At 43.5% G+C, this 22,011-nt stretch overlaps 1 protein-coding gene across 2 annotated transcripts in view; it reads left to right on the top strand.

Moving 5' to 3' along the window:
• Window positions 1-20,572, top strand: part of LOC122626178 (E3 ubiquitin-protein ligase TRIM9) — an 81,344-nt gene extending 60,772 nt beyond the window's left edge. The window contains exons 2-10 of one of the 2 annotated variants that reach the window (XM_043806339.1): window positions 12,864-12,959; window positions 13,024-13,155; window positions 13,440-13,541; window positions 13,610-13,769; window positions 14,528-14,560; window positions 15,849-15,988; window positions 16,220-16,358; window positions 18,158-18,391; window positions 19,636-20,572. In XM_043806339.1, the coding sequence (XP_043662274.1) occupies window positions 12,864-12,959; window positions 13,024-13,155; window positions 13,440-13,541; window positions 13,610-13,769; window positions 14,528-14,560; window positions 15,849-15,988; window positions 16,220-16,358; window positions 18,158-18,391; window positions 19,636-19,925 (1,326 nt within the window). In that variant the 3' untranslated portion in view covers window positions 19,926-20,572. The remainder of the gene's footprint in view (window positions 1-12,863; window positions 12,960-13,023; window positions 13,156-13,439; window positions 13,542-13,609; window positions 13,770-14,527; window positions 14,561-15,848; window positions 15,989-16,219; window positions 16,359-18,157; window positions 18,392-19,635) is intronic. The other variant, XM_043806347.1, reaches the window with a different exon arrangement.
• The last annotated feature ends 1,439 nt before the right edge of the window (window positions 20,573-22,011 follow it).

The raw sequence follows: 22,011 nt of genomic DNA, 5'->3' as shown, positions 1-22,011 counted from the left end.
TCCGAATAGTTCTCTTTTTTCAGTGGACAAAAGGCGAACAATGCACTCGTAATTGTATGCGGTTAGTGAGTTAGTTCCCATTGTACTTGCCATCGCTTTGTTCTTCGCCCTTCTCCCCGTTTTCTCTCAGTGCTGCGATATGTGAGAAGTTTATCGGCTATTAAATCACTTTAATGGGTTTTCGGCCTTCTATTGGAATCGGCATGATTGAGTGTCATTTCCATGAACATCGCTGCTGGGAGCAGAATAATAAAGTGCCTTAGCTTCAACTTGATTTAATCTTAATCACACTTCCTTCAGTTTTCTTATCTCCCACACAAACCCTAATTATTTTAAGTAATTCTGTGAAATTAAAAATATTTCCTAGGCAAAAGCCCTTGCTAAGTTTAATCCCATACAATCTCAGTCGTATGAATACCATATGCTACCAACTCGTCCGCTTCTTTGCACCTTTTTGCTTCTTCTGTGTTGAAGTTTTCCCTTCTGTTTTTCGCCTCTCGCTTTCCCAGAGTTTTCCCAGTGGCACCACCACACCCGTAATCCCCTACAAATGTGCCTTATCTCTGTGGCACAACTACGACGTGCAGGGGGCACCAAAATATAATCCATGCGGCTCATCAGAACGCTCGGCAACAATAGACAACAGGCAACAGCCAACAAAAACACACAATCCATGAATGTGGAATTATGAAAAACACACATAATTCATAATTCGTTTTTAATAACGCAACGGCGAGGGGAATCACTTGAGCACACGTGCAGGAAGCAGCCGGAAAGCACTTGGAAAACTCGAGGTGGCACAGGAAAAACCTGGTACAGTCGCCTTTAATCCGTTATCTTGGCAATGCTTCTCCTCTCTCTCTCTCTGTGACAAAGTTTCGCCATTTCCCCCGGTTGATTTTCCAGCTTTTCCACGGCTAGACGCATTTGTCATCTTATACGGCGTCAGTTGTTGTGTATTTCTGATTGCGTTTTACTTATTTTTTATATTTATTTGCATTTTGCCATGCACTTTGCATATGTTTTGCCGATTGCTTCGGCGTCAGTTGGTGTTTATGGCGTCGGGGGATTGTTTATGGCATCGAGACTAACCGCACCAGCATGGACTTTGTTTACGCAGAACACCCAGAATCCCAGAATGCAGTGGCTCCCGCCTCCAGGAGTGATTAATCCTCTGCATAATCGAGTGAACGACTTCCAGGAAGTGGCCAGGAAGTCCGAGCTGTGGCCTGGCGAACTCCATAATCGGATAAGCTGCCCTTAATCTTTCGATATCGTTAACTTCACAATGTGGACCGCAGCGAAAGTGCTGCACTTACTCCCCTCGTCTCAAATTGGGCACTTTATGGATCACTCAGCTACCCGATGCTGGGCTTATATGGTACGGAATATATTGTAATCAATTTGGTAAACATCTGTCGATGACGAAGCCTCAGCACGCGTCCCTGGCGACGACCGCTGCACATCATCCCGCTCCGAAATGCACACGTCGCCGATTCCCAGATGTGTCCGGATTCTGGGTGCCCCTCCCCACTCAACTACTGTATTTCAGTCGTTCAGTTTTCAGTGCTTCTCCATTTCAGGAGGGTTGATGACAAAACGTACGCCGCACAGTTCTCAATACTTCTCCATCTCCCCTTCATTCGTTTTTGAAGATCTGCCATCTCCGCTCGGAGTTCTCAGCGTGTCCCATTAACACTTCGCCTAACTACGTAGTTTCCCTGTGGGGGAAATCGAGGGTGGTTTTTAGGAAACCCGAACTATTGGTATACCTTTCGGTTAGGAGAGCATTTCGGGGCTAGGTAAACAGAATGTAGTGTTTAGCGACCCTTCCTGTTATGAAATGCCTAATGAGGCCCGACATGTGTGCCTTTGAGCGGGGGCAGTCACATAGTAGCCGAGTAATAACTCCCTGCCAGTGAGAATTTTCAATTAGTTGAATTTATGGGACAGTTCCGTGAAATTATTCCTGCGCTTGGCGCATATGACTTGGGCGATTTTCAAATATTTCTCTGCCTTGTTAATTGGAAAAAATTGGTTCCGGTGCGGCGACATTTTTCTGTGGCGGCGCTAGGTAATTTGTAAAAATGTCTGGCTCGTTGCCTTTAATTGCGATTATCTAAGGAATTATGCTTTAAATGAGCACAACTGGCACTGCTGCTTAAAAACAAAAATGAGTGAGTAATTGCGCAATATGAAGCAGCTCATTCAAATATAGTTGAATTGAGAACTGATAATTTTTCGTTGTGAAAATGTACTGATGCTGGCAATAACTGGCAATTGATTGATATAAAAACATGTGTACCAGTGGCATTTATTTTATGTTCAAGGGCAGAAAGTTCCATCATATCACGATTACATCTCTGCAAGGAGATTCAATTACCAATCCATAGGCCTGCCCATCAATATCGGCTTACCCACTTCGCTGCCATTTGCCAGTGGCCATAAATCCAGCAACACGCGCCTGCCACCAAATCGCGTATATGCGATCTCTCGAATGGTCCAAATGCAGAATGTCCAGGTCACGTGGCGCACGAAATAAAATGCAACGCGAAGGCATGAAAAATTGCATCATTCGGGCGAAAGGAAAGGGGAAACAGCAGGAAGGCAATAGGGTCAGCAGTTCGGGTTCCAAATCATCATCTTGTCAGCTGGAAACCTTTCTGCCTCATTCCAAAGAGGAACCCAAGTTTTAATTAAAACTGTGCAAAAATCATAAATGGCCGGCAAGCGAACTGCAAACTGCAAACTGCCAACTGCAAACTGTCAGTTGCGGCTGTCAAAATGTTTGCGGGTGCATCTGCACCTCCAACCGATTATATATATATGTATATATCGGGCAGATAATTGCCCTGGTCCAATGAATAATGTGGCATTCTGGCATTTTGGCAGCATTTTCAATTAATTAAGGCCTGCCGGGCATGCAATGCCATCCGTCACTCAAATTTCAAATGTCTTTGGCCCAGTTCGCTGGCAAACGAGGTGCATGTTCATCTCGAAACGTCTTCATTCGTCGCTGATTTATGGCCTATTAAATTGCATTTGGCCCTGCGGCCAGCGGCTGCCCATTTGTCAGCTCGAATTTCCAAATTTCCCAATTTCCAAATTTCCCACGCAGCCAGCCTTTGGCCAACGTGGCCAATTCAATGTCACGTTAGCCAACAGGCGCTTTAAAAATGGAAAGGAAACTTTGGCCACATTTCCTGCGGGTGCTGAAAACATAAGCCAAAAACCACAACGTGGCTCGTTGGTTGGGGCCATTTGAGTTTTGATGTCGAACTTGCTGTTGATGTTGCCCACGCAACCGCAATGGAAACATAAGGCCCTCAGTGCCGTCGTCTGGGCTGCAACTTTTCTGTGTGTTTTGGCCCAACTCCCTTTTTGCCCATCTCCAACTGCAACTCCCTTGGCGGTATTTATGCGCCTCGACGTTGCATGAAGTCATTTGCATTTCGCGTTAATTTTACATGCAAATAAATGTCGTATTTAAATGCAATTAAAATTGTTTACCCGGCTGCATTTCGCGCAGAAGCGAGAACGTGTGGAAAGGTTCGACTGGCATGCCTTCACATAAAGTTGCGAGTCCTGGGAGTCCTTTCCCCCCCCTCACAGGAGCCATTAAAATGGGCTGCTCCTTTATTTATGAAGCCGCATAATGGAAAATCAACTTGCCAGCAAAGCAATTCGTGGTTTTCAACAGGAAAATGGCAGTTACAGCATTTCCACAATTAGTCTATAATATAAGAAAAATAATTGACTAGTTTATCTCTTTCTAGGATTAAGATAAAAGATTAAAGACTTTACAGATTTCTTCAGCTGTTCTTTTCGATCCTAAGTAACCCACTAAATTCTGAACCGCTTTCTCCACTGACTCATTTGGCAAATTGAATCCCAGCGAAGTCATCTGTGTGAGTCAGGTTTGCTGATCAGATTTCACCTCTTGATGACAAAGTTTTTCGCCTTTTTTTAGGCCAGCCTTTCCAGCGAAATTGATGCAGCAAAATATTTATCTTGCAAATTTCCTTATCGAAATGCCATTAAAGCTTAAAAGGATTTCGGTTGCCGAAAACCCTTGTATCGTAACAACAACCACTTGTTGCTTCGTATCGTTGAATTCCCTTGTTGTTGTAGGTGCTTTAAATGTTGTTGCTACTATTTTTGTTGTTGCTGCTGCTACTGTTGTTGTTCTTGTTGCTGTTGCTGTTGTTGTTGGTGATGGTGGCATGTGTGAAACGACGGCACTCGAACAATTTTCGTCGCACAACAAGCAAATTTCGTTGTCGAAATACGTGAAATTTTTTCACAGCCACTTCACAAATTTGCCAGTTGTTGTTCGGCACTTTTGTTGTCGAGTGTACGAGTGTGTGTCTGTGTGTCTGTGTGGGTACACTGTGCTACGTAGGTGGCATTGTCAACGGATCGCAGCTGCCATCAGCTCTTTGCAACCGGAGTGCCGACCACTTGACATTTCGCCAAATTAGTTGCGCCTTGATTTTCGATGCCGGGGATTTGGTTACTCAATTTGACTTTTCGGCTCACGGCTTAGTGGATACGGATACCCATGGTTACTCATCCGACTTTGCGAGGAACTCGCCCGCCGGGCAATGTATCCATTTGCTAGCCACTTGTGCGGAAAATGCCAAACTCGTTGTTGTCACATTAGTCACTCTAAAAATAGTAGGAGCAATTGATGATTTAATAGAACAAATTCAAATGATACCTTTAATGGCATATATTTTAAAGTAATATTTTTGCAATTGATTATACATAAATACATATGTTTGTAGATATTTGTTGGCCACTGAAAATGGTTCTAACTTGATACATTTTATTTGTGCCACTGCTAATACAGCCATTGGTTTTTTCGAGTGCCCAATCGATACAGTTTAGTAACCACCTGCATAATCCATGTTTTGACACGCTCCATCGCCGCTCTTTGCCGCTTGTTTACACTGGCAATCTGCGGTGTCCACTTGGATCCCGGTTCAATTAACATGTTTTCTCGCTTTATGGCCGGCTGAAAGAAATGCGAAACTGGCAGCATTTAGCCAGCACTTAACCCGTCCACCGCTCCCCATAACACTTAAAGTCACATCTCGGAGTCGCAATCGCAATGGCAATCGCAACTGTGAGCTCCGGCTGGAAGCCATGACCAAGACGAAGACCACTTTGTGGGACATTTAGTGCAGAATGCGAGCAGGCAAATTATGGCAGCCATCAATATTGCGGAATTGCGAGGCGGAGTGCCGAGGAAATCAGTGTAAATATTAGTTTTTAAATGAGGCAGCCAGTTGTGTTGGGTGGCAAATGGCGAGTCACTTCCAAGGAAAACGAATAACTAAGGCCCTCGGAAAAACTGCAGGGTTATTGCACTTTGTTATTTAGTAAAACTATTATTTCTCACTTATTTCATTTGGGATTAATATATTCCCTCTTACTTGAGTATCATTCGAGCAGATTTAAACTGCAACTTTGCTTACTCGATTTTGATCAAACCGATAATGGCACTTTATAGTTTTAATTAAACTGGCAAATACCCATGACCATCTTGGAAGGAATGGCATTCCCGGCTAATTAGGGAGTCCACTCCCATTTGGGCAGCAAATTGAGGAGCTCCTGACATATTGGGTAAATTTATACAAATTAAATTATTAAGGAGCAGCAGCCATGCGCCCCGTTCTCCCAGTTGCTCGTCGGTTTGTCAGCCTGTCAGCATTTTGCTGGATGCTTCTGCTATGCGGCTTGTCACAGACAGATCGTTTGGTTTGGTTTGGTTTGATTCTGTTGGATTGTGTTGGGTTTTGCCCCGAGCTCGGAATTCTGCAGCATTGTTGATGCTTTTATTTTTGTATTTTTTTTGTAACCCCCTTTTGGGGCAGCGAATTCTGCGGGCCGCAGCTACCAAAACTTATTTTTACTCGCATGATGCGGCAGCAGGGTTACGGCGGAATAGGGGGACTTATCCCACGAGAGTCCGTGTCAAACATGTTTAACAGAGGACTACCACAAAAACAACAACAACGAGGGGCACAACATGAGGAACAACAATGCATCCGACAGCAATAACAATAACAAACAAAATGAAAACCAGTTTGGGCTGCCCTGCTGCCGCGCTGTGACAATCAGAATAAAAATAATAATACCCAGCACAAACATCGCCGAAAAAAGGGGAAAAAAGAAGGCACCGAAAATGTTTGCAACTGTCACTGGAACAACGCAAAAAGTTTTCGAGTTTTGTTTTCGTTACGGGTTTATTTTGCTACGGTATCAGTAAAAATAAAAAAGAAAACACAAATCCAGCGATTGGGATGATAAAATATGGTTTTTTTCCCTGCAGCTCTGTGGTTTTTGCATACATTTAAAGATTAGAAAAATGGTTTAGGCATTCAGTTGCGATTGCAGTGTTCAAATTCATAGGATGCCATTTCCATCTCCTTGACTTGGAAATCAGCCCTTAAACAAATTAAAGATCCCCTTTCATCATTTGTATAAACATATGCGGCTTTTGACGTGATTGCACGACATGAAGTCACCCCTCTAATAATACTTCTTTTTGATATACCAGCTCCCCCATTTTGGTGAGCGAATTTGCGCACTTTTATGACACTAAATGTCACTAATTTGACACGAAATGTCAGCGCAACTAATGCGAATATGGAATGTGTCAGAGAAATGCATAACTGGCAAGTTTTTTACCAGCTTTCTGTCGCATTAGTGGCCACAAAGTGATAGGGGCAACATCAGCATACTCGTATACTATACATACCTACATATATGCTGAATATAACGATGCGAAATTAGGAGCGAGAAAACGAGGATGGCAATTGCTTCTTAGTTGGTCCCTCAGTGACCATCCGTATAAGGAATGGAATGGAGTGAAGTTGGCATTGCCGCGAAGCAAATCCAAATAAGGTCAAAATTGCGAATATGATTTCCGCTGAAATTGCCCTTTTCTCCAGTCGGTTTCATGCCTTAATCCTAATTTATGCGCCAGTAATGATGAAGACTGGCGTTGTCCTTGCGCCGCAGAAAGAGTGGTTCTTTCTTCCGCCGACGGGATTAAGTGGCTTTCAGTTCTGCAGCCAGCTGCCGTTCTGCATTCCGAGTTATCCGGAGTCCGGGACAATGGGGTTGTCAACCGGGCGAATGTCAGTCTGAAATTGACTTTGGGTCAGCCAACAGTCGGAAAAGGGCTTAGGTTCGAGGTTCAAGGCGTTCGTAATGAATTGTAAACGCAGACACGTGTGTCGCTTCTTTGGCCTTAGCTTCTGCGGGTATTAGCAAATTCGCAAAGAAGGGGGCTCTACTTTGACGGATCGAAAGTTCCGCAAGAACTCACCCCTCTGCGGTCATGACTTGGCCACTTCCCGTCTCGACTTGCCCCATTCTCACTGCCCATTCCGCTTGATTGGCTGGCACACTCAGAAAACTAATCTATACTAAATTCAATTCGCTATAAAATAGTTCCTTATATACCCTTGATCCATTGCTTAAACTTTTGTTTGTAATATCTATTTAGCAAGCGCATTTCATGCATTAGTACTTCCAAAGTATCCACCATAATATGTAGTTCTTAAATTTATAAAACAGTTGAAAACTGCACAGTTAAAACTTAATTTGCTTTACCATATTCCAATAACATTTTGTGTAATTCCCAACAAAGTTAATAACAACATTTAGCCTGCGTTCAGTTTTAATTGGAAATTTTTCGCTGTGCAGAACTTGTTTTCCAGTTATGGCAATTGTGCTGCTGACCAAATGCTGCCAACGTGTTCCACTTCATGGCTCTGTTGTTTTAAATTTGTCATGAAAATATTTTGATTGTTGCGCATTCGTTTGCCCCCCTTCACCTTTCTCCCCTCCCATCCCCTGCCCCCAGCGATTGCGACTCCCCGACGAGTAGTTCAAATATTGTTTCACACACCCCCGGGGCATTTGTTTGGCATGTATTTCCCTGCTCCGGCAGATGAGTGCACATGCTCTACAAATGCCGCATACGTTTTCCAAATTAGATTCTGCGGTTTTCCAAATGTCTCTTTGTGTGTGTGCCAGTCTGCGCTGCTGCCCGCTAGGGGGCGCCACACCGGATCGCAATCAATCGCCAAACGGGGAAATTCCCCCCCTAGTTTGTTTATTTGCTCGTTTTTGTTGTTTTGCGTTTTCCCTTCTGTTGCGCGTCTATTTCTATTTCCATGCTGATTTGCAATCTTGTTTATTTGTTGCTTCTGCCGTTCCAAATGTTATTTGCTCGAGTCGCTAATTAATTAGACGATGAAGTAGCTCAATAAGCTGGCATCTTGACTCATTTTTAATCGCCAACTTGGCATGCAAGCCAGGCGGCAAACTCCGCAGACGGAGCCAGAAGAAACAGAGACACTCATAATCCAATTTAAAAAACCATCTCCGTCAGACGCTTCCCTTGACTGCCACATAAATCAATGGGACGCGCGCTTAAAATTCATATCTTGTCAGAATGTAAGTTGTATTTTAAGCTTTTTATCGGGCCCCAAAAGGCGGCTGCACTGCGCCTCACATTACTCATGCCCCGTCGACTTGCCGCCGAGGAAAGGAAGCAAAAGCGCTGGTTATGAATGGATAAACGAGCCGAAGGTGGTGCCGTATCTCAGTGCCTCAGTGGTGCAGTGGTGCGGTGGTGCGTGGGTGAAGGGCGAAACTGAGACGGCAAAAGGTGAGGCACAAGTCAAATTTTGGCCCAAACGAGACGGCACTTCAATGCTCCACTTCAGCGGTTTCGATTAGGGTGATTCATGATTTTTAAATCGGGTAAAAGGGTTGTTATAGAACCCTTCCTTTTGAAATATGTACATTCACTCCATTGTATTTAGCTAACTGAACTCCTAGATAATAGTATAATTAATACATGTCTCTTGCTGATATTAAAAAAAAGAAACCACAAGCCTGAATGATGTTTCTTTGATCCTTCCCATATTTATGATGATCCAAGTCGTGAATTTCGTGCCGCAACTAATAATTTTCATAGGTATTGGCTCACCCTACCAACTGCGCAAGTACCATCATTTTTGTGTCTAAATCTTTTGGCCATTTAGGCAATGTGTGCGCCGTAAGCGGAGAGCATCAACAACTCAATCGCCAGGGCCACGTGTTGCATGTGCAGCACGAAATGGCTGTAAATATTATTTATGTGCGTTAATGCCACCAAAACACCATATTCGGATCGGGCTCAAAGTGAGGCGAACATGTGTCCAGAGTGCCGGCAACACGAGCTACTTGAGCGGATCTCATATATCCGCGGCTTTATGCCTCAAATGCGTTATAATTCAAGCCCGAATGCCTGGCCACCTGTTCGTCGGATATCTGAGTCGTTGTCACGTCACTGCCACTCCACTCCACTCCACTGCGGCATAAATATTATTAACTGTATGATGACATGTTTCTTAGTTTACGCTGCGCGGATGATGAGTTCTCATTTTGGGCAAATCATCGCACTTTCAGCACCTTACGTTTCCTTGCCTTACGTTGCACAATCCCAAGATAATGACTGCTGCAACTCAGATCTCCGATTTCTGCCTCGCTAATTCGCTGCCAACAAGCATGCAACTAATGAACCTCAGTCTGCGGCACGATCCTAGCTGCACAATATGGTTTATTTATAGCAGAACACTGCGTAGCCGGGGCAACTGAATTATGGGCAACATTGCAGTGCGACACTGAACTACAAACTTAAAGCATTGTCTAAAATATTTCTACTGAAATAGAGCTAAAATATAGCTAAAAAGTATCATTTATGTCCGTAAATAGGAACATATTTAAATGAAGATAATATTAAATTTGTATTATTTGTAATATGATAACTCCTTAAGTGCTTGCTGGCCAGTGTAATCCCACTATACAGTAGCTAGCAACTTGTTGCCATTGGCGGCGCCAAGCAACATTCTGCTGAATTCACGACTGCGATGTCGCCACAAAGTCTGCGATTCTAATCTTTGGCTTCGGCCAGCCTATATCCCCCTGTTAAATACAAATTGTGCGATGTCGTGTGCTAGGTGAGCTTGGGTGGGGCAGGGAGAATGTTGTCAACGCTTTTGTACTGCCTTTTGGCCTATTGCCATTTGCAAGAGATGGAATCTGGCATCTTTATAGTTAAGTACGGAACGCAGACGCATTTGGCTTTTATTAGTGGCGATAAGAAAAGTTACTGAAAATGCCGCAATGTTTAATTATTTCTGCGAACTGAAGGTTAAAGAGCAGTCCTCAAAGTTATTCCATCAAAAGCAACTTTTAATTAAAATTTGTTTTATATTATGTTCTTTTACCTAAATGAATCTTATTCCTAGAATTTTGTGATATCTGCCAGTTATCTGAAATGACATTCAGACAGGAAGATTCCATTGTTAATGTCTGTAATATTTCATCATTTCCAGGGAACATTCAAAATTTAACTGCTAAATTAAAGCCAACTTTCGATGTTTCCTGCAGTTTGCGAGTAACTCAATACTCGCAATTTAATGGGTAATTTCTCGTCCCATCTGGCGCTGACTTCCTGGCTTTCTGGCGCTCACTTTCAAGCACATTGTTGCAGCGTTTATCATGTTAATGTGAGTGCGAGTGAGTGACTGCCGTTGTTGGCCGCGTCTCTTAACAACTTAATAATTTATTGGTATCCCCCCTCCCCCGCGCAACATGTGTCACATGGCCACGTCAGAAGCGCCGAAGAAGATGAGGGCTCTTGAATTATGTACACGATTTGCATGCGTGGCAACTTTAAAGAGGTTGCGTCTGTGGAGCATAAACATGTCGTATTATAAATATTTTCACTCGCTGATAAAAGTTTTGCCTTTTTTATGCAGCTGCCTCGTAAAGCGAAAAAGAATCCTGGCCCAGCTTTGTAGCTAGCAAAAATATTTTGAAAAGGACGCGGAGCAACAGGAGCGGGCAGCTTATCAATGCAAAACAGACTCTCGGCTTTGGTCCGTCCACTTCATATTCGAAATGCCGTACCCTCTTCATATTTGCCACCCGCCCATTTCCACCATTTCCACCCCTTTCCACCATTTCCAGCATTTTCATCTATTTCCATCTGCATTGTGCATGAAGCGTTGAAGCAACCCTTGAGGGATTAAATTTCAACAGTTCGCCGCCCGCGTTGCGCATTCTTGGCCAGCACTTTCCCCCTTTGGAAAAGCCCTTTTCCCCCAGCTTTTCCATGTGCCCACGCCTTTGGTTGCTTTTCTCTTGCCGACTTTTCGACGCTTAGCCATCTGTCTGTGCATTTTTGGGCAAATGGGTAGCGCTTAACTGGGGATAGGGCATACAGCTAATGAATGTAATCGTCATAAGCTGCCCTTTTCGCTGCGGAAGAGCCAACTCATTACGAGTGCCTGTCTACAGAATATTTCCTTGTAATTGGGCTGGATTTTTCGAGGTGGGGTGGTAGTCGAATCTTTCGGAGAATTATGAACGCAAATGCATTCAATTTAAATCCGCTCTTGGGCGCTGTCAATCAAATTGGTTGTTTATGGGAGGGTTGGCAAAGTTTCTGTGAGAAGAATTTCTAAAGAATTTGCAACGATTTAAATTGCTAGAAATCATGTTGTGATTTATTAGGTATTTTTAATGAAAAATCTTACTTTTAAGCTAATAATGTTCTTTGAAAACATGCATCACTAAAACAGCAAACAAGATATGGGTATACAAAACATGCTGCATATCCCTGAGATGTATTTAATTGTTAGGAGTTTCTGCATCTAACACAATTCAGTCGTAATAAAACCGGGATAGCGAAACAAAACTCGCTTTTCCCGCTTGGTGCAAGGCCATTATAATGTCGTACCTGCAGCTATTTTGATTTGATAAGCAAACAAAGGCGACAAACAGTGGCAGCAACATGGCAGAAGAACGCATTTACAGCGACGACTGGCAAATAGAATAAAATAATCAGAAAACAAACGCGGAAAGTGGTAATGAGTATACGCCGTGTCGGACAAAGGAGCAAAAAGTGGGGAACGGAACTTCGTTCCCTGTTTTTGCTGTGTTGTCTGGAAGAGTGAAAAGCATGTAAATGCCCGAGGGCGAGCATTATGAGGCAACCCAACCCGGAGCCCACTCCGATTTCTATGCTCCAGAGTCTGGCAGACACTTGAGCCAGCCAGCCGGCTCCTCGACTTCCCAGCTGGACAATAATTGTGCGAGGGTTCCAAGCCCAAGTGTCCTGCGGGCAATGACAGGCCCGTAAAAAGGAAAAGGGGGAAAATGCTGGGCAGGAATGGCAGCATATTAAGCAAAGATTCAGGGCCCGAATGCTAATGAATTGAAATTTGTTGGAGGCGCAGGGGGGCGTATGAGCAATTTAATTGCTGAGCAAATTGCGCGCGCTGATGAAAATTGAATTGTTTCATTGGGTGGCGTGGCATGTGGCATGTCATGTCACTGTCAAGTGCAAATGTTTCCAATGCCGCAACAGCAACATTGTCTACCCAAAAAAACACATTCACATTCACATTCAACCAATGAGGTTTGCCAATGTCGGCAAATGGAAATGGAAAAGCTTGCGTGTTATTATTATTATTGCTGGCCCACAACTCAGGCCCGGCATTGTTTAAATGATTTTTCAAGCGATTTATTTGCGGTCTGTCTTGGCTGTGAACTTAATGAATTTCCCCCGCGGAAAAGCTCGCGACTTTGACGTGCAACTATGAAAATAAAAACGTGAACTGTCACCGCGGGCGTGACTAAAAGTTGCCATAAAAGAAAACCGTAACCAAAGCCGTAAACTTTTACAACTGCACACTGCATTCCGGCGCTGTTTCTCATTTTAATTTTCGCGCTGATGTCATTGTCCTCGCGACTGATTTTTGCATATCCCCTTTCGTATTCCTTTGCAGACGGAGCTCTCGCACAATCTGCAACAATTGTCGGAGAAGGCACGTTCCACGACCGAGTTCATTCAGCGGCTCAAAGGCATGAGCGACAAAGTCACGGTAAGTGGGAAAAACCGGCGAAAAATCCCGAATTTCGCCTAAATCTGTATCTCATCCGCATCAGGAATCCTGCATGGAGTTCGAGCGCCTCGTCCACGCCCAGTGCGAGGCCCTCATCCAGGCCATCCACGACAGACGCGAGTATCTGCTGGAGGCCATTCGCATGGACAAGGACACCAAGATCAGGATACTCAAGGTGGGCTCTTCTTCCTTCTTTCGATAATAGACTAGCAAGTATAGGCTACACTCAGTTAAAGAAAGCTTAGCTATCAATATGTATATACGAGTATATGTACCAAAAAAAAAGGAAAACAAAGTCTTATCACATTATCCACACTATACATATTAGTTATTTTACTAGTTATAAAGGAAATATACTAAGTTTATCACATTTACTGATATACATTCTAGTTATATTACTAGTAATACAAGAATATAGTTATATAATATACTAATTATAATATTCTCTTCAACTAACAGGACCAACAGTCGAATTGCACTGGCAAGTTGCAGCAAACCACAGGACTCATTCAGTTCTGCATTGAAGCTCTCAAAGAGACTGACAGCGCCGCCTTTCTTCAGGTGCGTTCTTGTGTTCATCATTTTCCCAGTTCATCAGTTAATATTAACAATTTAATTGTGCTGTGCAGGTGGGCTCCATGCTCATCAATCGAGTGACCAACACGGACATGACCTGGCACCAGGAGGTCACCAATGCCGCCCCTCGCGTCTCCCCCATTGTGGACTTGACCCTGGACGATGCTGCTCTGGCACGTGCCATTGATAACTTGAACTTTATCCAGATGAGAGGTGAGTGCACCAGGGCACTTTATGAAAAATGCTTAAAATATTTACTCTAATAGCTATGTTTGCTATCTATAATTGAACAATTATATATGTAGGTACAACAATTATAGAATCTCTTGTAGAAAGAATAGACCTTATGTGTAACTAGAACTCCTTGAGTATTTAAAAATGTTCAATATTCCATTCAATGTTCTAACCAGCGGTGAATTATTGAGCCCAACTGTATGTGCTAGGCAAACCAAGCCCACCTCATAAATATTATCACTAATTACGCACAAACACACAGACACAGACCCACCCACTTGGCCAAAGGTGTGACTTTGGCCCACCCTGCAGGCAAAAACATAAACAAAAACAGAGCCCGCACTCGAATCAAAAGGGGAAGAGCCCTTCAATCGAGGGTCGTTCAAGAGTTCCGGCTGAAGGGCTTCCAAAATAGTTTGGGGAACTCCCCCGGGAGATGGGGTCTCAAATTTAGAACTACTGAGTGTTGGGAAAAAGCAAAAAGAGTTGCTGTTGACAACTTCTGGGGGGAAAAAGAAACCCCCTTAAAATAGATGCCCAAAAATTAAAGTGAAAGTGTTGAAATCGGATAGTGCACACACACACACACTCAGACTGCGGAATAACTATTAAGATACATTAAACATCTGATATGGCTAACATATTTGTGCTTTTCTTGCATCTTCCTGTCATTCTGAATGTGCCGCTTGCTATCATTTAAATGAAAATCCCCATAAAACCAAACAAATCATCTAAAGCCGTCAAAGATGGAGATGAAAGATGTCCGGCAGGTGAGCAAAAACCACAACCACTTGAATGCAAACATATGAACTGAAAAAATCAATACACAAATTATGTTTTCGTACACAAGGCAGAAACACATGATGCTTGATTCCACAATTTTTGTTCTGTTTTTGGTACAAATTTGATTTTTTGGTGCTTTTGGACTCCCTCTCTCTCTCTCTCTCTCACAAACACATGCTCATTTACTCACTCACACAATCACACACACAGACACACACATCTACCTAGCTTGTCGGCCATTTTGTGTTCATGGATTTTGGCCATTGCTTTCCACCTTTGTTTTCCGTGCTTTTCCGTTCGACGGGCAACCGCCTACGCATAATAATTTTTCATTTTCATTTAAGCCACTAGCTGGGAAAACAAAATGCCCGAAAATGCGTCGAAATATTTTCGACTTCACTTCCGTTTCCTGGTGAATGTCAAAAAATTGCCCACCGCCGACTGTCAACCCTGGGGGGCGGTTCCATTTGGCAAGGGGGCGTGGTCGGCGATGTCATTTCAAGTGACATAATTTTTTACGCCACGTTTTTGCCTTTGCCCGTCGCTTTTCATTTGGCTGCTCTACTCCTTCCCATCTTCATTATTTCATGCTTAAGCTTTTATTTCGCATTTTTCGTGTTTCGTTTTATATGTTTATTATTTTTATGTACCACGGATCCTTTTTCTGGTATTTTCCCTCGCAATTGACCCTCTTCAAGCGGGCTGCTTAGGCTTATCCCTTACACTTTTAGCCCGATTGCCGAGGCACCTTGATTTCAACTTTTTACTTTTATACCTCGCTTCTCACTTCTCGCTTTTTGTTTCGTTGACATTTGACAGCTTTTGGCGCCTTTTTAATTCGATGCCTGTTCAGGGAAGCGGAAATGCCCGGAGTGTCGCCGTTTTTATGTTTATTTTGCGGCATAATTTTGGGCGCTTCTCCTCGGACTCGCCATTTGTGTTGTGTCATGAATTTTTATTACCAGGCCTTGGTTTTATGCCCCGATTTTATGATACCTGGGCGTGGCCAGCCCCCGGGGCAATTAATAAAAAGTGAAACTTCAACAAACGAGCGTATCTTTCGGTTGACAGATTCGTTCGCTTAGTCCAGGGATCAATTGCTTGTCCTTTGGGCTTTTATCCATCGAAACTCTTTTATTGGTTGTGGTTTTGTCTTAGTTTTACCGATAATTTGGCTTACTTTTATTTCACTACCTCTTTACTAGCACTAACACTAATGTGGGGTTCTCATTCATCGTTTCCCATCTAAAGATAAGTTTTTTGTTTATCCGACAGCACCCATGACACCAACTATACTGCCATCGGATTGCTCGGCCGAGAATAATTCGGTTACCGTTGCGTGGCAGCCACCGAATCACTCCTTTGTCGAAGGATATGTCCTGGAATTGGATGATGGCAGCGGCGGCGAATTTAGGGTATGTAAATGTAACACTATCAGCTAAACACATTTTTAAAACCTTGATATGGAGATTAAGCAAATGTTAATAAAATAATGTGTGAATGAGTAAAGCCAAATGAATGCCAATGAACAGCTAATGAATGGCTGCACGAATCGCTCGGTGCAACTGCTGATTGGCTGAGTGAATGGCTGTCATCTTCCAATTTATTAACCCAGAACTTTAATTTGATTGCCTGCCCCCATTCAGGAAGTCTACTGCGGCAAGGAAACAATTTGCACCGTGGACGGACTGCACTTCAACTCGATGTACAATGCCCGGGTGAAGGCCTTCAATTCCGCCGGAGAGGGTGAATACTCGGAGCTGATTGGACTGCAGACTGCCGAAGGTGAGTTCCGCTTTTCACGTTTTCCCAGCTCTACTAGCTTTTTCAATTAAGCTCCGCCACGCTCGCCGTTGAGCTACTTTCCCAACTGTTTTATAATTTAATCCTTTTCGGTCATGCGCCACCCCCCCATTCCATATCCACCTTTTGAGTTACCAGTTCCCAGTTCCGAGTCCCGACTTCTTCTCCTGGCTTCCCGTTCGTGCTTTGCATGTCAAACAGCCATTGACCCCTTTTGCGCCTGCGGGGCAGGAAAATGTGAATGGAAATGGGGCTGGAGGTGGAGGTGGTCGCCGAAGGGGGAGGATGTCTTCTGCAATCCAATTCGCACTTGATTGATGCATGCGCCACCTGACAGCAGCTCCAGTTTCTCCAGGAGCTCCACTTCTCACCACAAACGGAACGCGGCGTAAAGTTGTTTAATTTATAAAATTAACAGAACGCTCTAGGCAACATTTTCTGTCCGTGGCTTTATTAGTTGGGCGCCATTAATTTGCAACTTTTAATTGATTATTCCTCGCTGTCTGCGACTTGCTTTCGAAAGGAACCCGAAACCGCGCCGATCCCACTGCAAATTGCCATTTTATAAAGTGTTTACGCCGAGCGCGTGTCCCTAAGTAATTAACGGAAAGCCAGTTAACAGTTTATGGCTCGTGACATTTGCGGCTGGTCGGCACTAATGGGTTAAGGCGGACACCTTAAGGACATTAGGAGAACAGTTTACAAGACGACAGTCTTGGGATATGAAAGTGCTCAGCTAATTTCAATTAGACCAGCTAAGATGCGGTCGTTTGCTTACGTGACAAATTGAAATGCCCAGTTCAGAAATAACTAAATCTATATATAAAACTCTAGTATAACTAAAAATATGGTAAACTCGCAAATTCCCAATCCGATTAAGAGCCACTTCTTGTCCCTTTTAATAGACTGCTAATCCCAACTTCAGACGCATTAATTTGGCAAATATTTAAGCTCGGTCTCCCTCTTGGTTATCCAATTAAGAAACTGGGAACAGTTTATAAAAACTAATTAAATGCCTGGGCAGCCAGGACTCTCGTCGTTATAGTGCCTGGCTCAAATCCCTCATAGTTTTAATCGCAAAGTCATATGCTGGCCGTAAACAAAACAATGGCCAGCCGGAGTCCTCCTGGCCCAGATGCTTGCTTTGTGGCTTGCTTGGCCACACAATTGCCTTTGGTGGCCAATAAAACAGGCAACGTCATCATCGTCAGCAGACCGAGAAGTGGAGCCATAGCTCTCTTTATATACATACATAGCTGGTGTAGCTGGTCCCAGCTGATTCCGGACTAGCCTTGGCCACTTAATGCGGCCACAACAATAAAAAAGGAAATTTAATAAAGCACTCCACTCGACTCGACTCGCCACTCGTTGCCTACTTTGCGGCGCATAACAGCATGAACTGCAAGGAACCAGCGACTTGGACTCCGAATTGCACTGGCCACTTGAGCTCTGACAATGGGGAAAATTGCAACCGGTCTGGCTTTGTTTTTCTTTCCACTTTGCACTGGGAAAGATGATGGTCTTAAACTCAGAAATGATAACTCAGTAATGGGATAGTTGATTTAGAGTAGTGAGGAAGGCCAAGAAGAAAACAATCTTAGCTCATTAAAGGAAAGCGAATGAGCTTGTTTGTTATCCAACATGTTTTGTAACCAAAAGAATTGGTTAACTTGATGGCATTTCTATCGGTTATTCTTTCAGCTTTCTTAGAGTTACATTAGAGAGTTGCATTATAGTTCCAAGTGTATTTATCGTCTATTTTTCTCTCCATTCCATTGCAGTGGCCTGGTTCACGTTTGATCCCGTTCTGAGCGGCGGAGCCGGCTCGGGCTTAATCTTCAGCAAAAACAACGCCACCGTGAGCGTCGAGGGCTGGGAGCACCGTGTGGCCCTCGGCTCCGTGGGATTCTCCCGCGGCGTCCACTACTGGGAGTTCACCATCGACAACTATACGGCGGACACGGATCCCGCCTTCGGAGTGGCCCGCATCGACGTGGCTCGCAACAAAATGCTGGGTGAGTACTTGGCCACTGCCCTGCGGCTCACCTGGCAGTGGGTTACTGGTGGCATTCGCAATTCAATTAAAAATTCAGAGCAGGCGCCGCCAGGATAGAAACTTGGATCGAAAGTAAGCGGGGGAGAGGCGAAGTGGAAAATCTGCACAACAAATAGATTCTGGCGTTGACAATGGAGTCAATTCGTACGCGCACAAAAGTTCGCTCAGCTAATAGACTGGGATTCCGAAGGGAATCGGGAACTTAAAAACTTTGCCATTTTGCCGCCTGGCAATGCGATGCGATGCCAATAAAATCGAGTGCCAAGTAGTAGGTGGGGCGTATCGAAACGAAAACTTTTGCCATTTCTTGTTGCATGTGCGTGGGATGGGGTGTCTTTCGTTACCAGACTGAGACAAAGACAAACACAAGGACTTCGCAGAGGCGCCTTGAAGAATGCCTCGGCAAATTGATTGAAAATGTGCGTGGTTGCGTGAGGAGTGGTTAGAAAGTGGGTGGTTTTCCACAGGCGCAGGCACTTGGAGTGCAGACAAAAGTAATTAAAAGTGCGGCACTTAAACTTTTGTCAAATGCAAAAGTTTATTTGCGGCAGCGCATCCCATGCCACATATTTTTTCCTCTTTTTTTTTGTATCTTTTTAAGTCGGGTATACTTTTCACTTACACAGTTTATTCCCCAAGCTGCTCACGCGCCATTTAACACGTGCCCGCCAGCATCGCTGGTCCGCCGCTGTTGGAAAACTCAAGTTTTCGAATTAAATTTTCATATGCAAAGCGTAACGGAGCAGGTGGCGCCCCCAGCGGCTGGCATTGACACTAACAGTTGCAGTTTGCCAAGTTGTTTTACGACCCTCGTGCGTTCTACGAATATATCTATGCGAGCATAGCTCTGTGTACTTCCGCCCGATCCTGTTGCTCCTGCGTTTGTCAGTTATAATTCCGCAGGACTAAAGCGACAGACGGCAAACTGACAAGCCAAGGATATGGCAGGGAGTCATCGTCGCAGTCGGAGTTTAAAGTTCGCAACTTGGAGCTGCCACTGAGTTCAGCAAGTCACGGAAACGGAGAGCAAAGATTATTTGGGGCATGCAAATTATCAACGAGTTCGGGTGACGAAACCTGCGGCTTAAACTGAGAGGAAAACTTGCTTTAACTGTGCATTCCTAGGGAATTTCCATTTAATATGTAATAAGTAAATTGGTACAGCTTGTAAATAATATCATACTCTTTTATTATAATTCCCAGGCAAGGACGAGAAGTCATTCGCCATGTACATCGACCGCCAGCGCTCCTGGTTTCAGCACAACTCCGTACACGAGCGGCGAGTCGAGGGCGGCATCACCACGGGCAGCACGATCGGAGTGCTCCTGGATCTGGAGAGGCACACGCTGAGCTTCCTGGTCAACGAGATGCCGCAGGGATCGGTGGCGTTCCGGGATCTCTACGGCGTCTTCTATCCGGCAGTGAGCATCAACAGGGGCGTCACACTGACCATGCACACGGCCATGGATGCGCCCAAGATGGACTACTTCTAGAGGGGATCGGGTGGTAGCAAATTGTGTACATAGCGCTTGACATTTGGCAGTTATCGGTGTCTATATAGCATTACCTTACCTTAATTAATACGAACAGTTTACTCAAACAGCTTACATATATGGGTGTATGGGTGTATGTGTACGTGTAGTTTTTGGGCAAAGTTCAGCGACATATCTGCATTTAATCGTATCTCTATTCGTAGTTCTAGGCACTGTTTGTAAAACGCTGCGCCAAATCGGAGAGGAATTATTACAAATAATTGAAAGCATTTAAAGGTATCTCGATGTAAAATACAATAACAAAACTCTCAATGTTTTTCAACACAACAAAATAGAGCCAAAAATCAAGCACCGTGCAACAAAAAACCATACAATATAATACAATCGCGAACACCAAAAAAAAAACAAATCTAATTTAAACGCAAGCGAATAAAAACTAAGGTAAAATCCAATTAGCAATTAGTGTAGCTAAAAATATGCATCTGTATGTCATCACACGTACGTGTGTACGTGTGTTAAGGTTAATGTTTATGGCTAACACAAATGCATTTGTTTGAGGCTAAAATGAAATCAAAATCAACGTGTTTCGGGGGAGTTTTTATTTTAAAGACTGAAAAGAACATGTTTTTTTTATACAAGTACAGGTAGGAAAAACACGGCAAAAAAGCCTCGTTTAAATGTGCAAAACTAACCACGGCAAAATCAAGAGAAAATTGCACAAAAATTAATAACCTTCAAGAATTAAGAGCACTGCAAAAGCTGCATAAAATAAATGTCCCCAAACACGAAAACCAATTTAAAGCCACGAATTTTGCTTATAAAATCAAATATGCATCGGAATATTAATACTTAATGTACCGCTAAGTTTCCTGTAAATATTAATGTATGTTTTAATAAACGTTCGGCTATTCTAGATTTTTTCTATTTAAGGTGTAATGCATAAAATTAAATTCCAATGTATGTACGGACTATTTATACTTTTCAACTTAAGCCTATTTACAGCAAAAACCACAATTAAAGTTAATTACCAGTACTATGCATGTTTAAATATTTATAATAGTAATAATAGTAAAGTGCAAACAAACCGAAGAGCAAAAAATGTAATTGCGTGGGCAACTACGAGCACACATATAAATGAGTTTATTTAAAAAAGCGAAAACAAAATAAATATGAAAAAAATGATAATAAATTTAAAGAGCAGCGTTTTTCTTTCAGCAGCAGTCTGTTAATATTTAAGGCGGCTTGAAACTGAAATGGTAATCAACAAACTAGACAGTTTTGTCACATATTAATTAGCGTTTAGTTTTTATGCTTTTTTTTTCCACAAACGTCACTTTTTCCGCTTTTCATTTGATGACGCATTAGTGGAAAAGCCCCACGAAAGCCGGAGTTCATTGTGCCAATTTCTGAGCGAGTTCCCGTGTTTGCTCGGCAGTTTAGTTGTTCTCCATTTATTGCTGGGGACAGCATCTGAAGCGGGAAATGTGTCGCCGACGAACAATATGAGTCCTGTTTGTTGTTTTGGCACACATCCACCACACGCCACACACTTTCACAAATTACACACTTAACTTTAGCACTACGATGGCTTGGAAAGCAGCATGTGTCAACTGCCAGAGTCGGCATTTCTAGAATGTTTTTGGTGCGAGTGCTTTATGGGAAGGAAAAGATGCTCCATTGTTCGGTGGGTTGGACAAAAGCGAAATTTTAATGAGCACAGCGCTGAAAAAACCGCCAAAGAAACTTTTGTTGTGTCGGCCCCACATTGTTTTCACCATATTTATTTATATGTGAGTCGTTTATAGTTATGTGCCAGGAAAACGCATCAAAGTGCAATTTTTATATCCGGGTTGCAGTTGCGAAACTAACAAGGGAAAGCGCTTAGCTGCGCCCCCCTCCTTACATCCTCATCCGCATGTACATCCGCATTCGCATCCGCATCCGTCGACGGAGACAGCGGACATGAGATGGAAGACAGGACACAGTGTACAGTGCACAGGACATGGGACATGGGACACAGGACCTGCAGCAGCTGCTCCATCGTCGCCTGCTTCATAAATCATAAAAAACTTTCGCCGCACGTCGC

The sequence above is a fragment of the Drosophila teissieri genome, chromosome 2L, assembly GCF_016746235.2.
Source record: "Drosophila teissieri strain GT53w chromosome 2L, Prin_Dtei_1.1, whole genome shotgun sequence".
In the NCBI taxonomy this organism is placed as follows: domain Eukaryota; kingdom Metazoa; phylum Arthropoda; class Insecta; order Diptera; family Drosophilidae; genus Drosophila; species Drosophila teissieri.
This window is presented reverse-complemented; position numbering and strand designations above follow the sequence as displayed.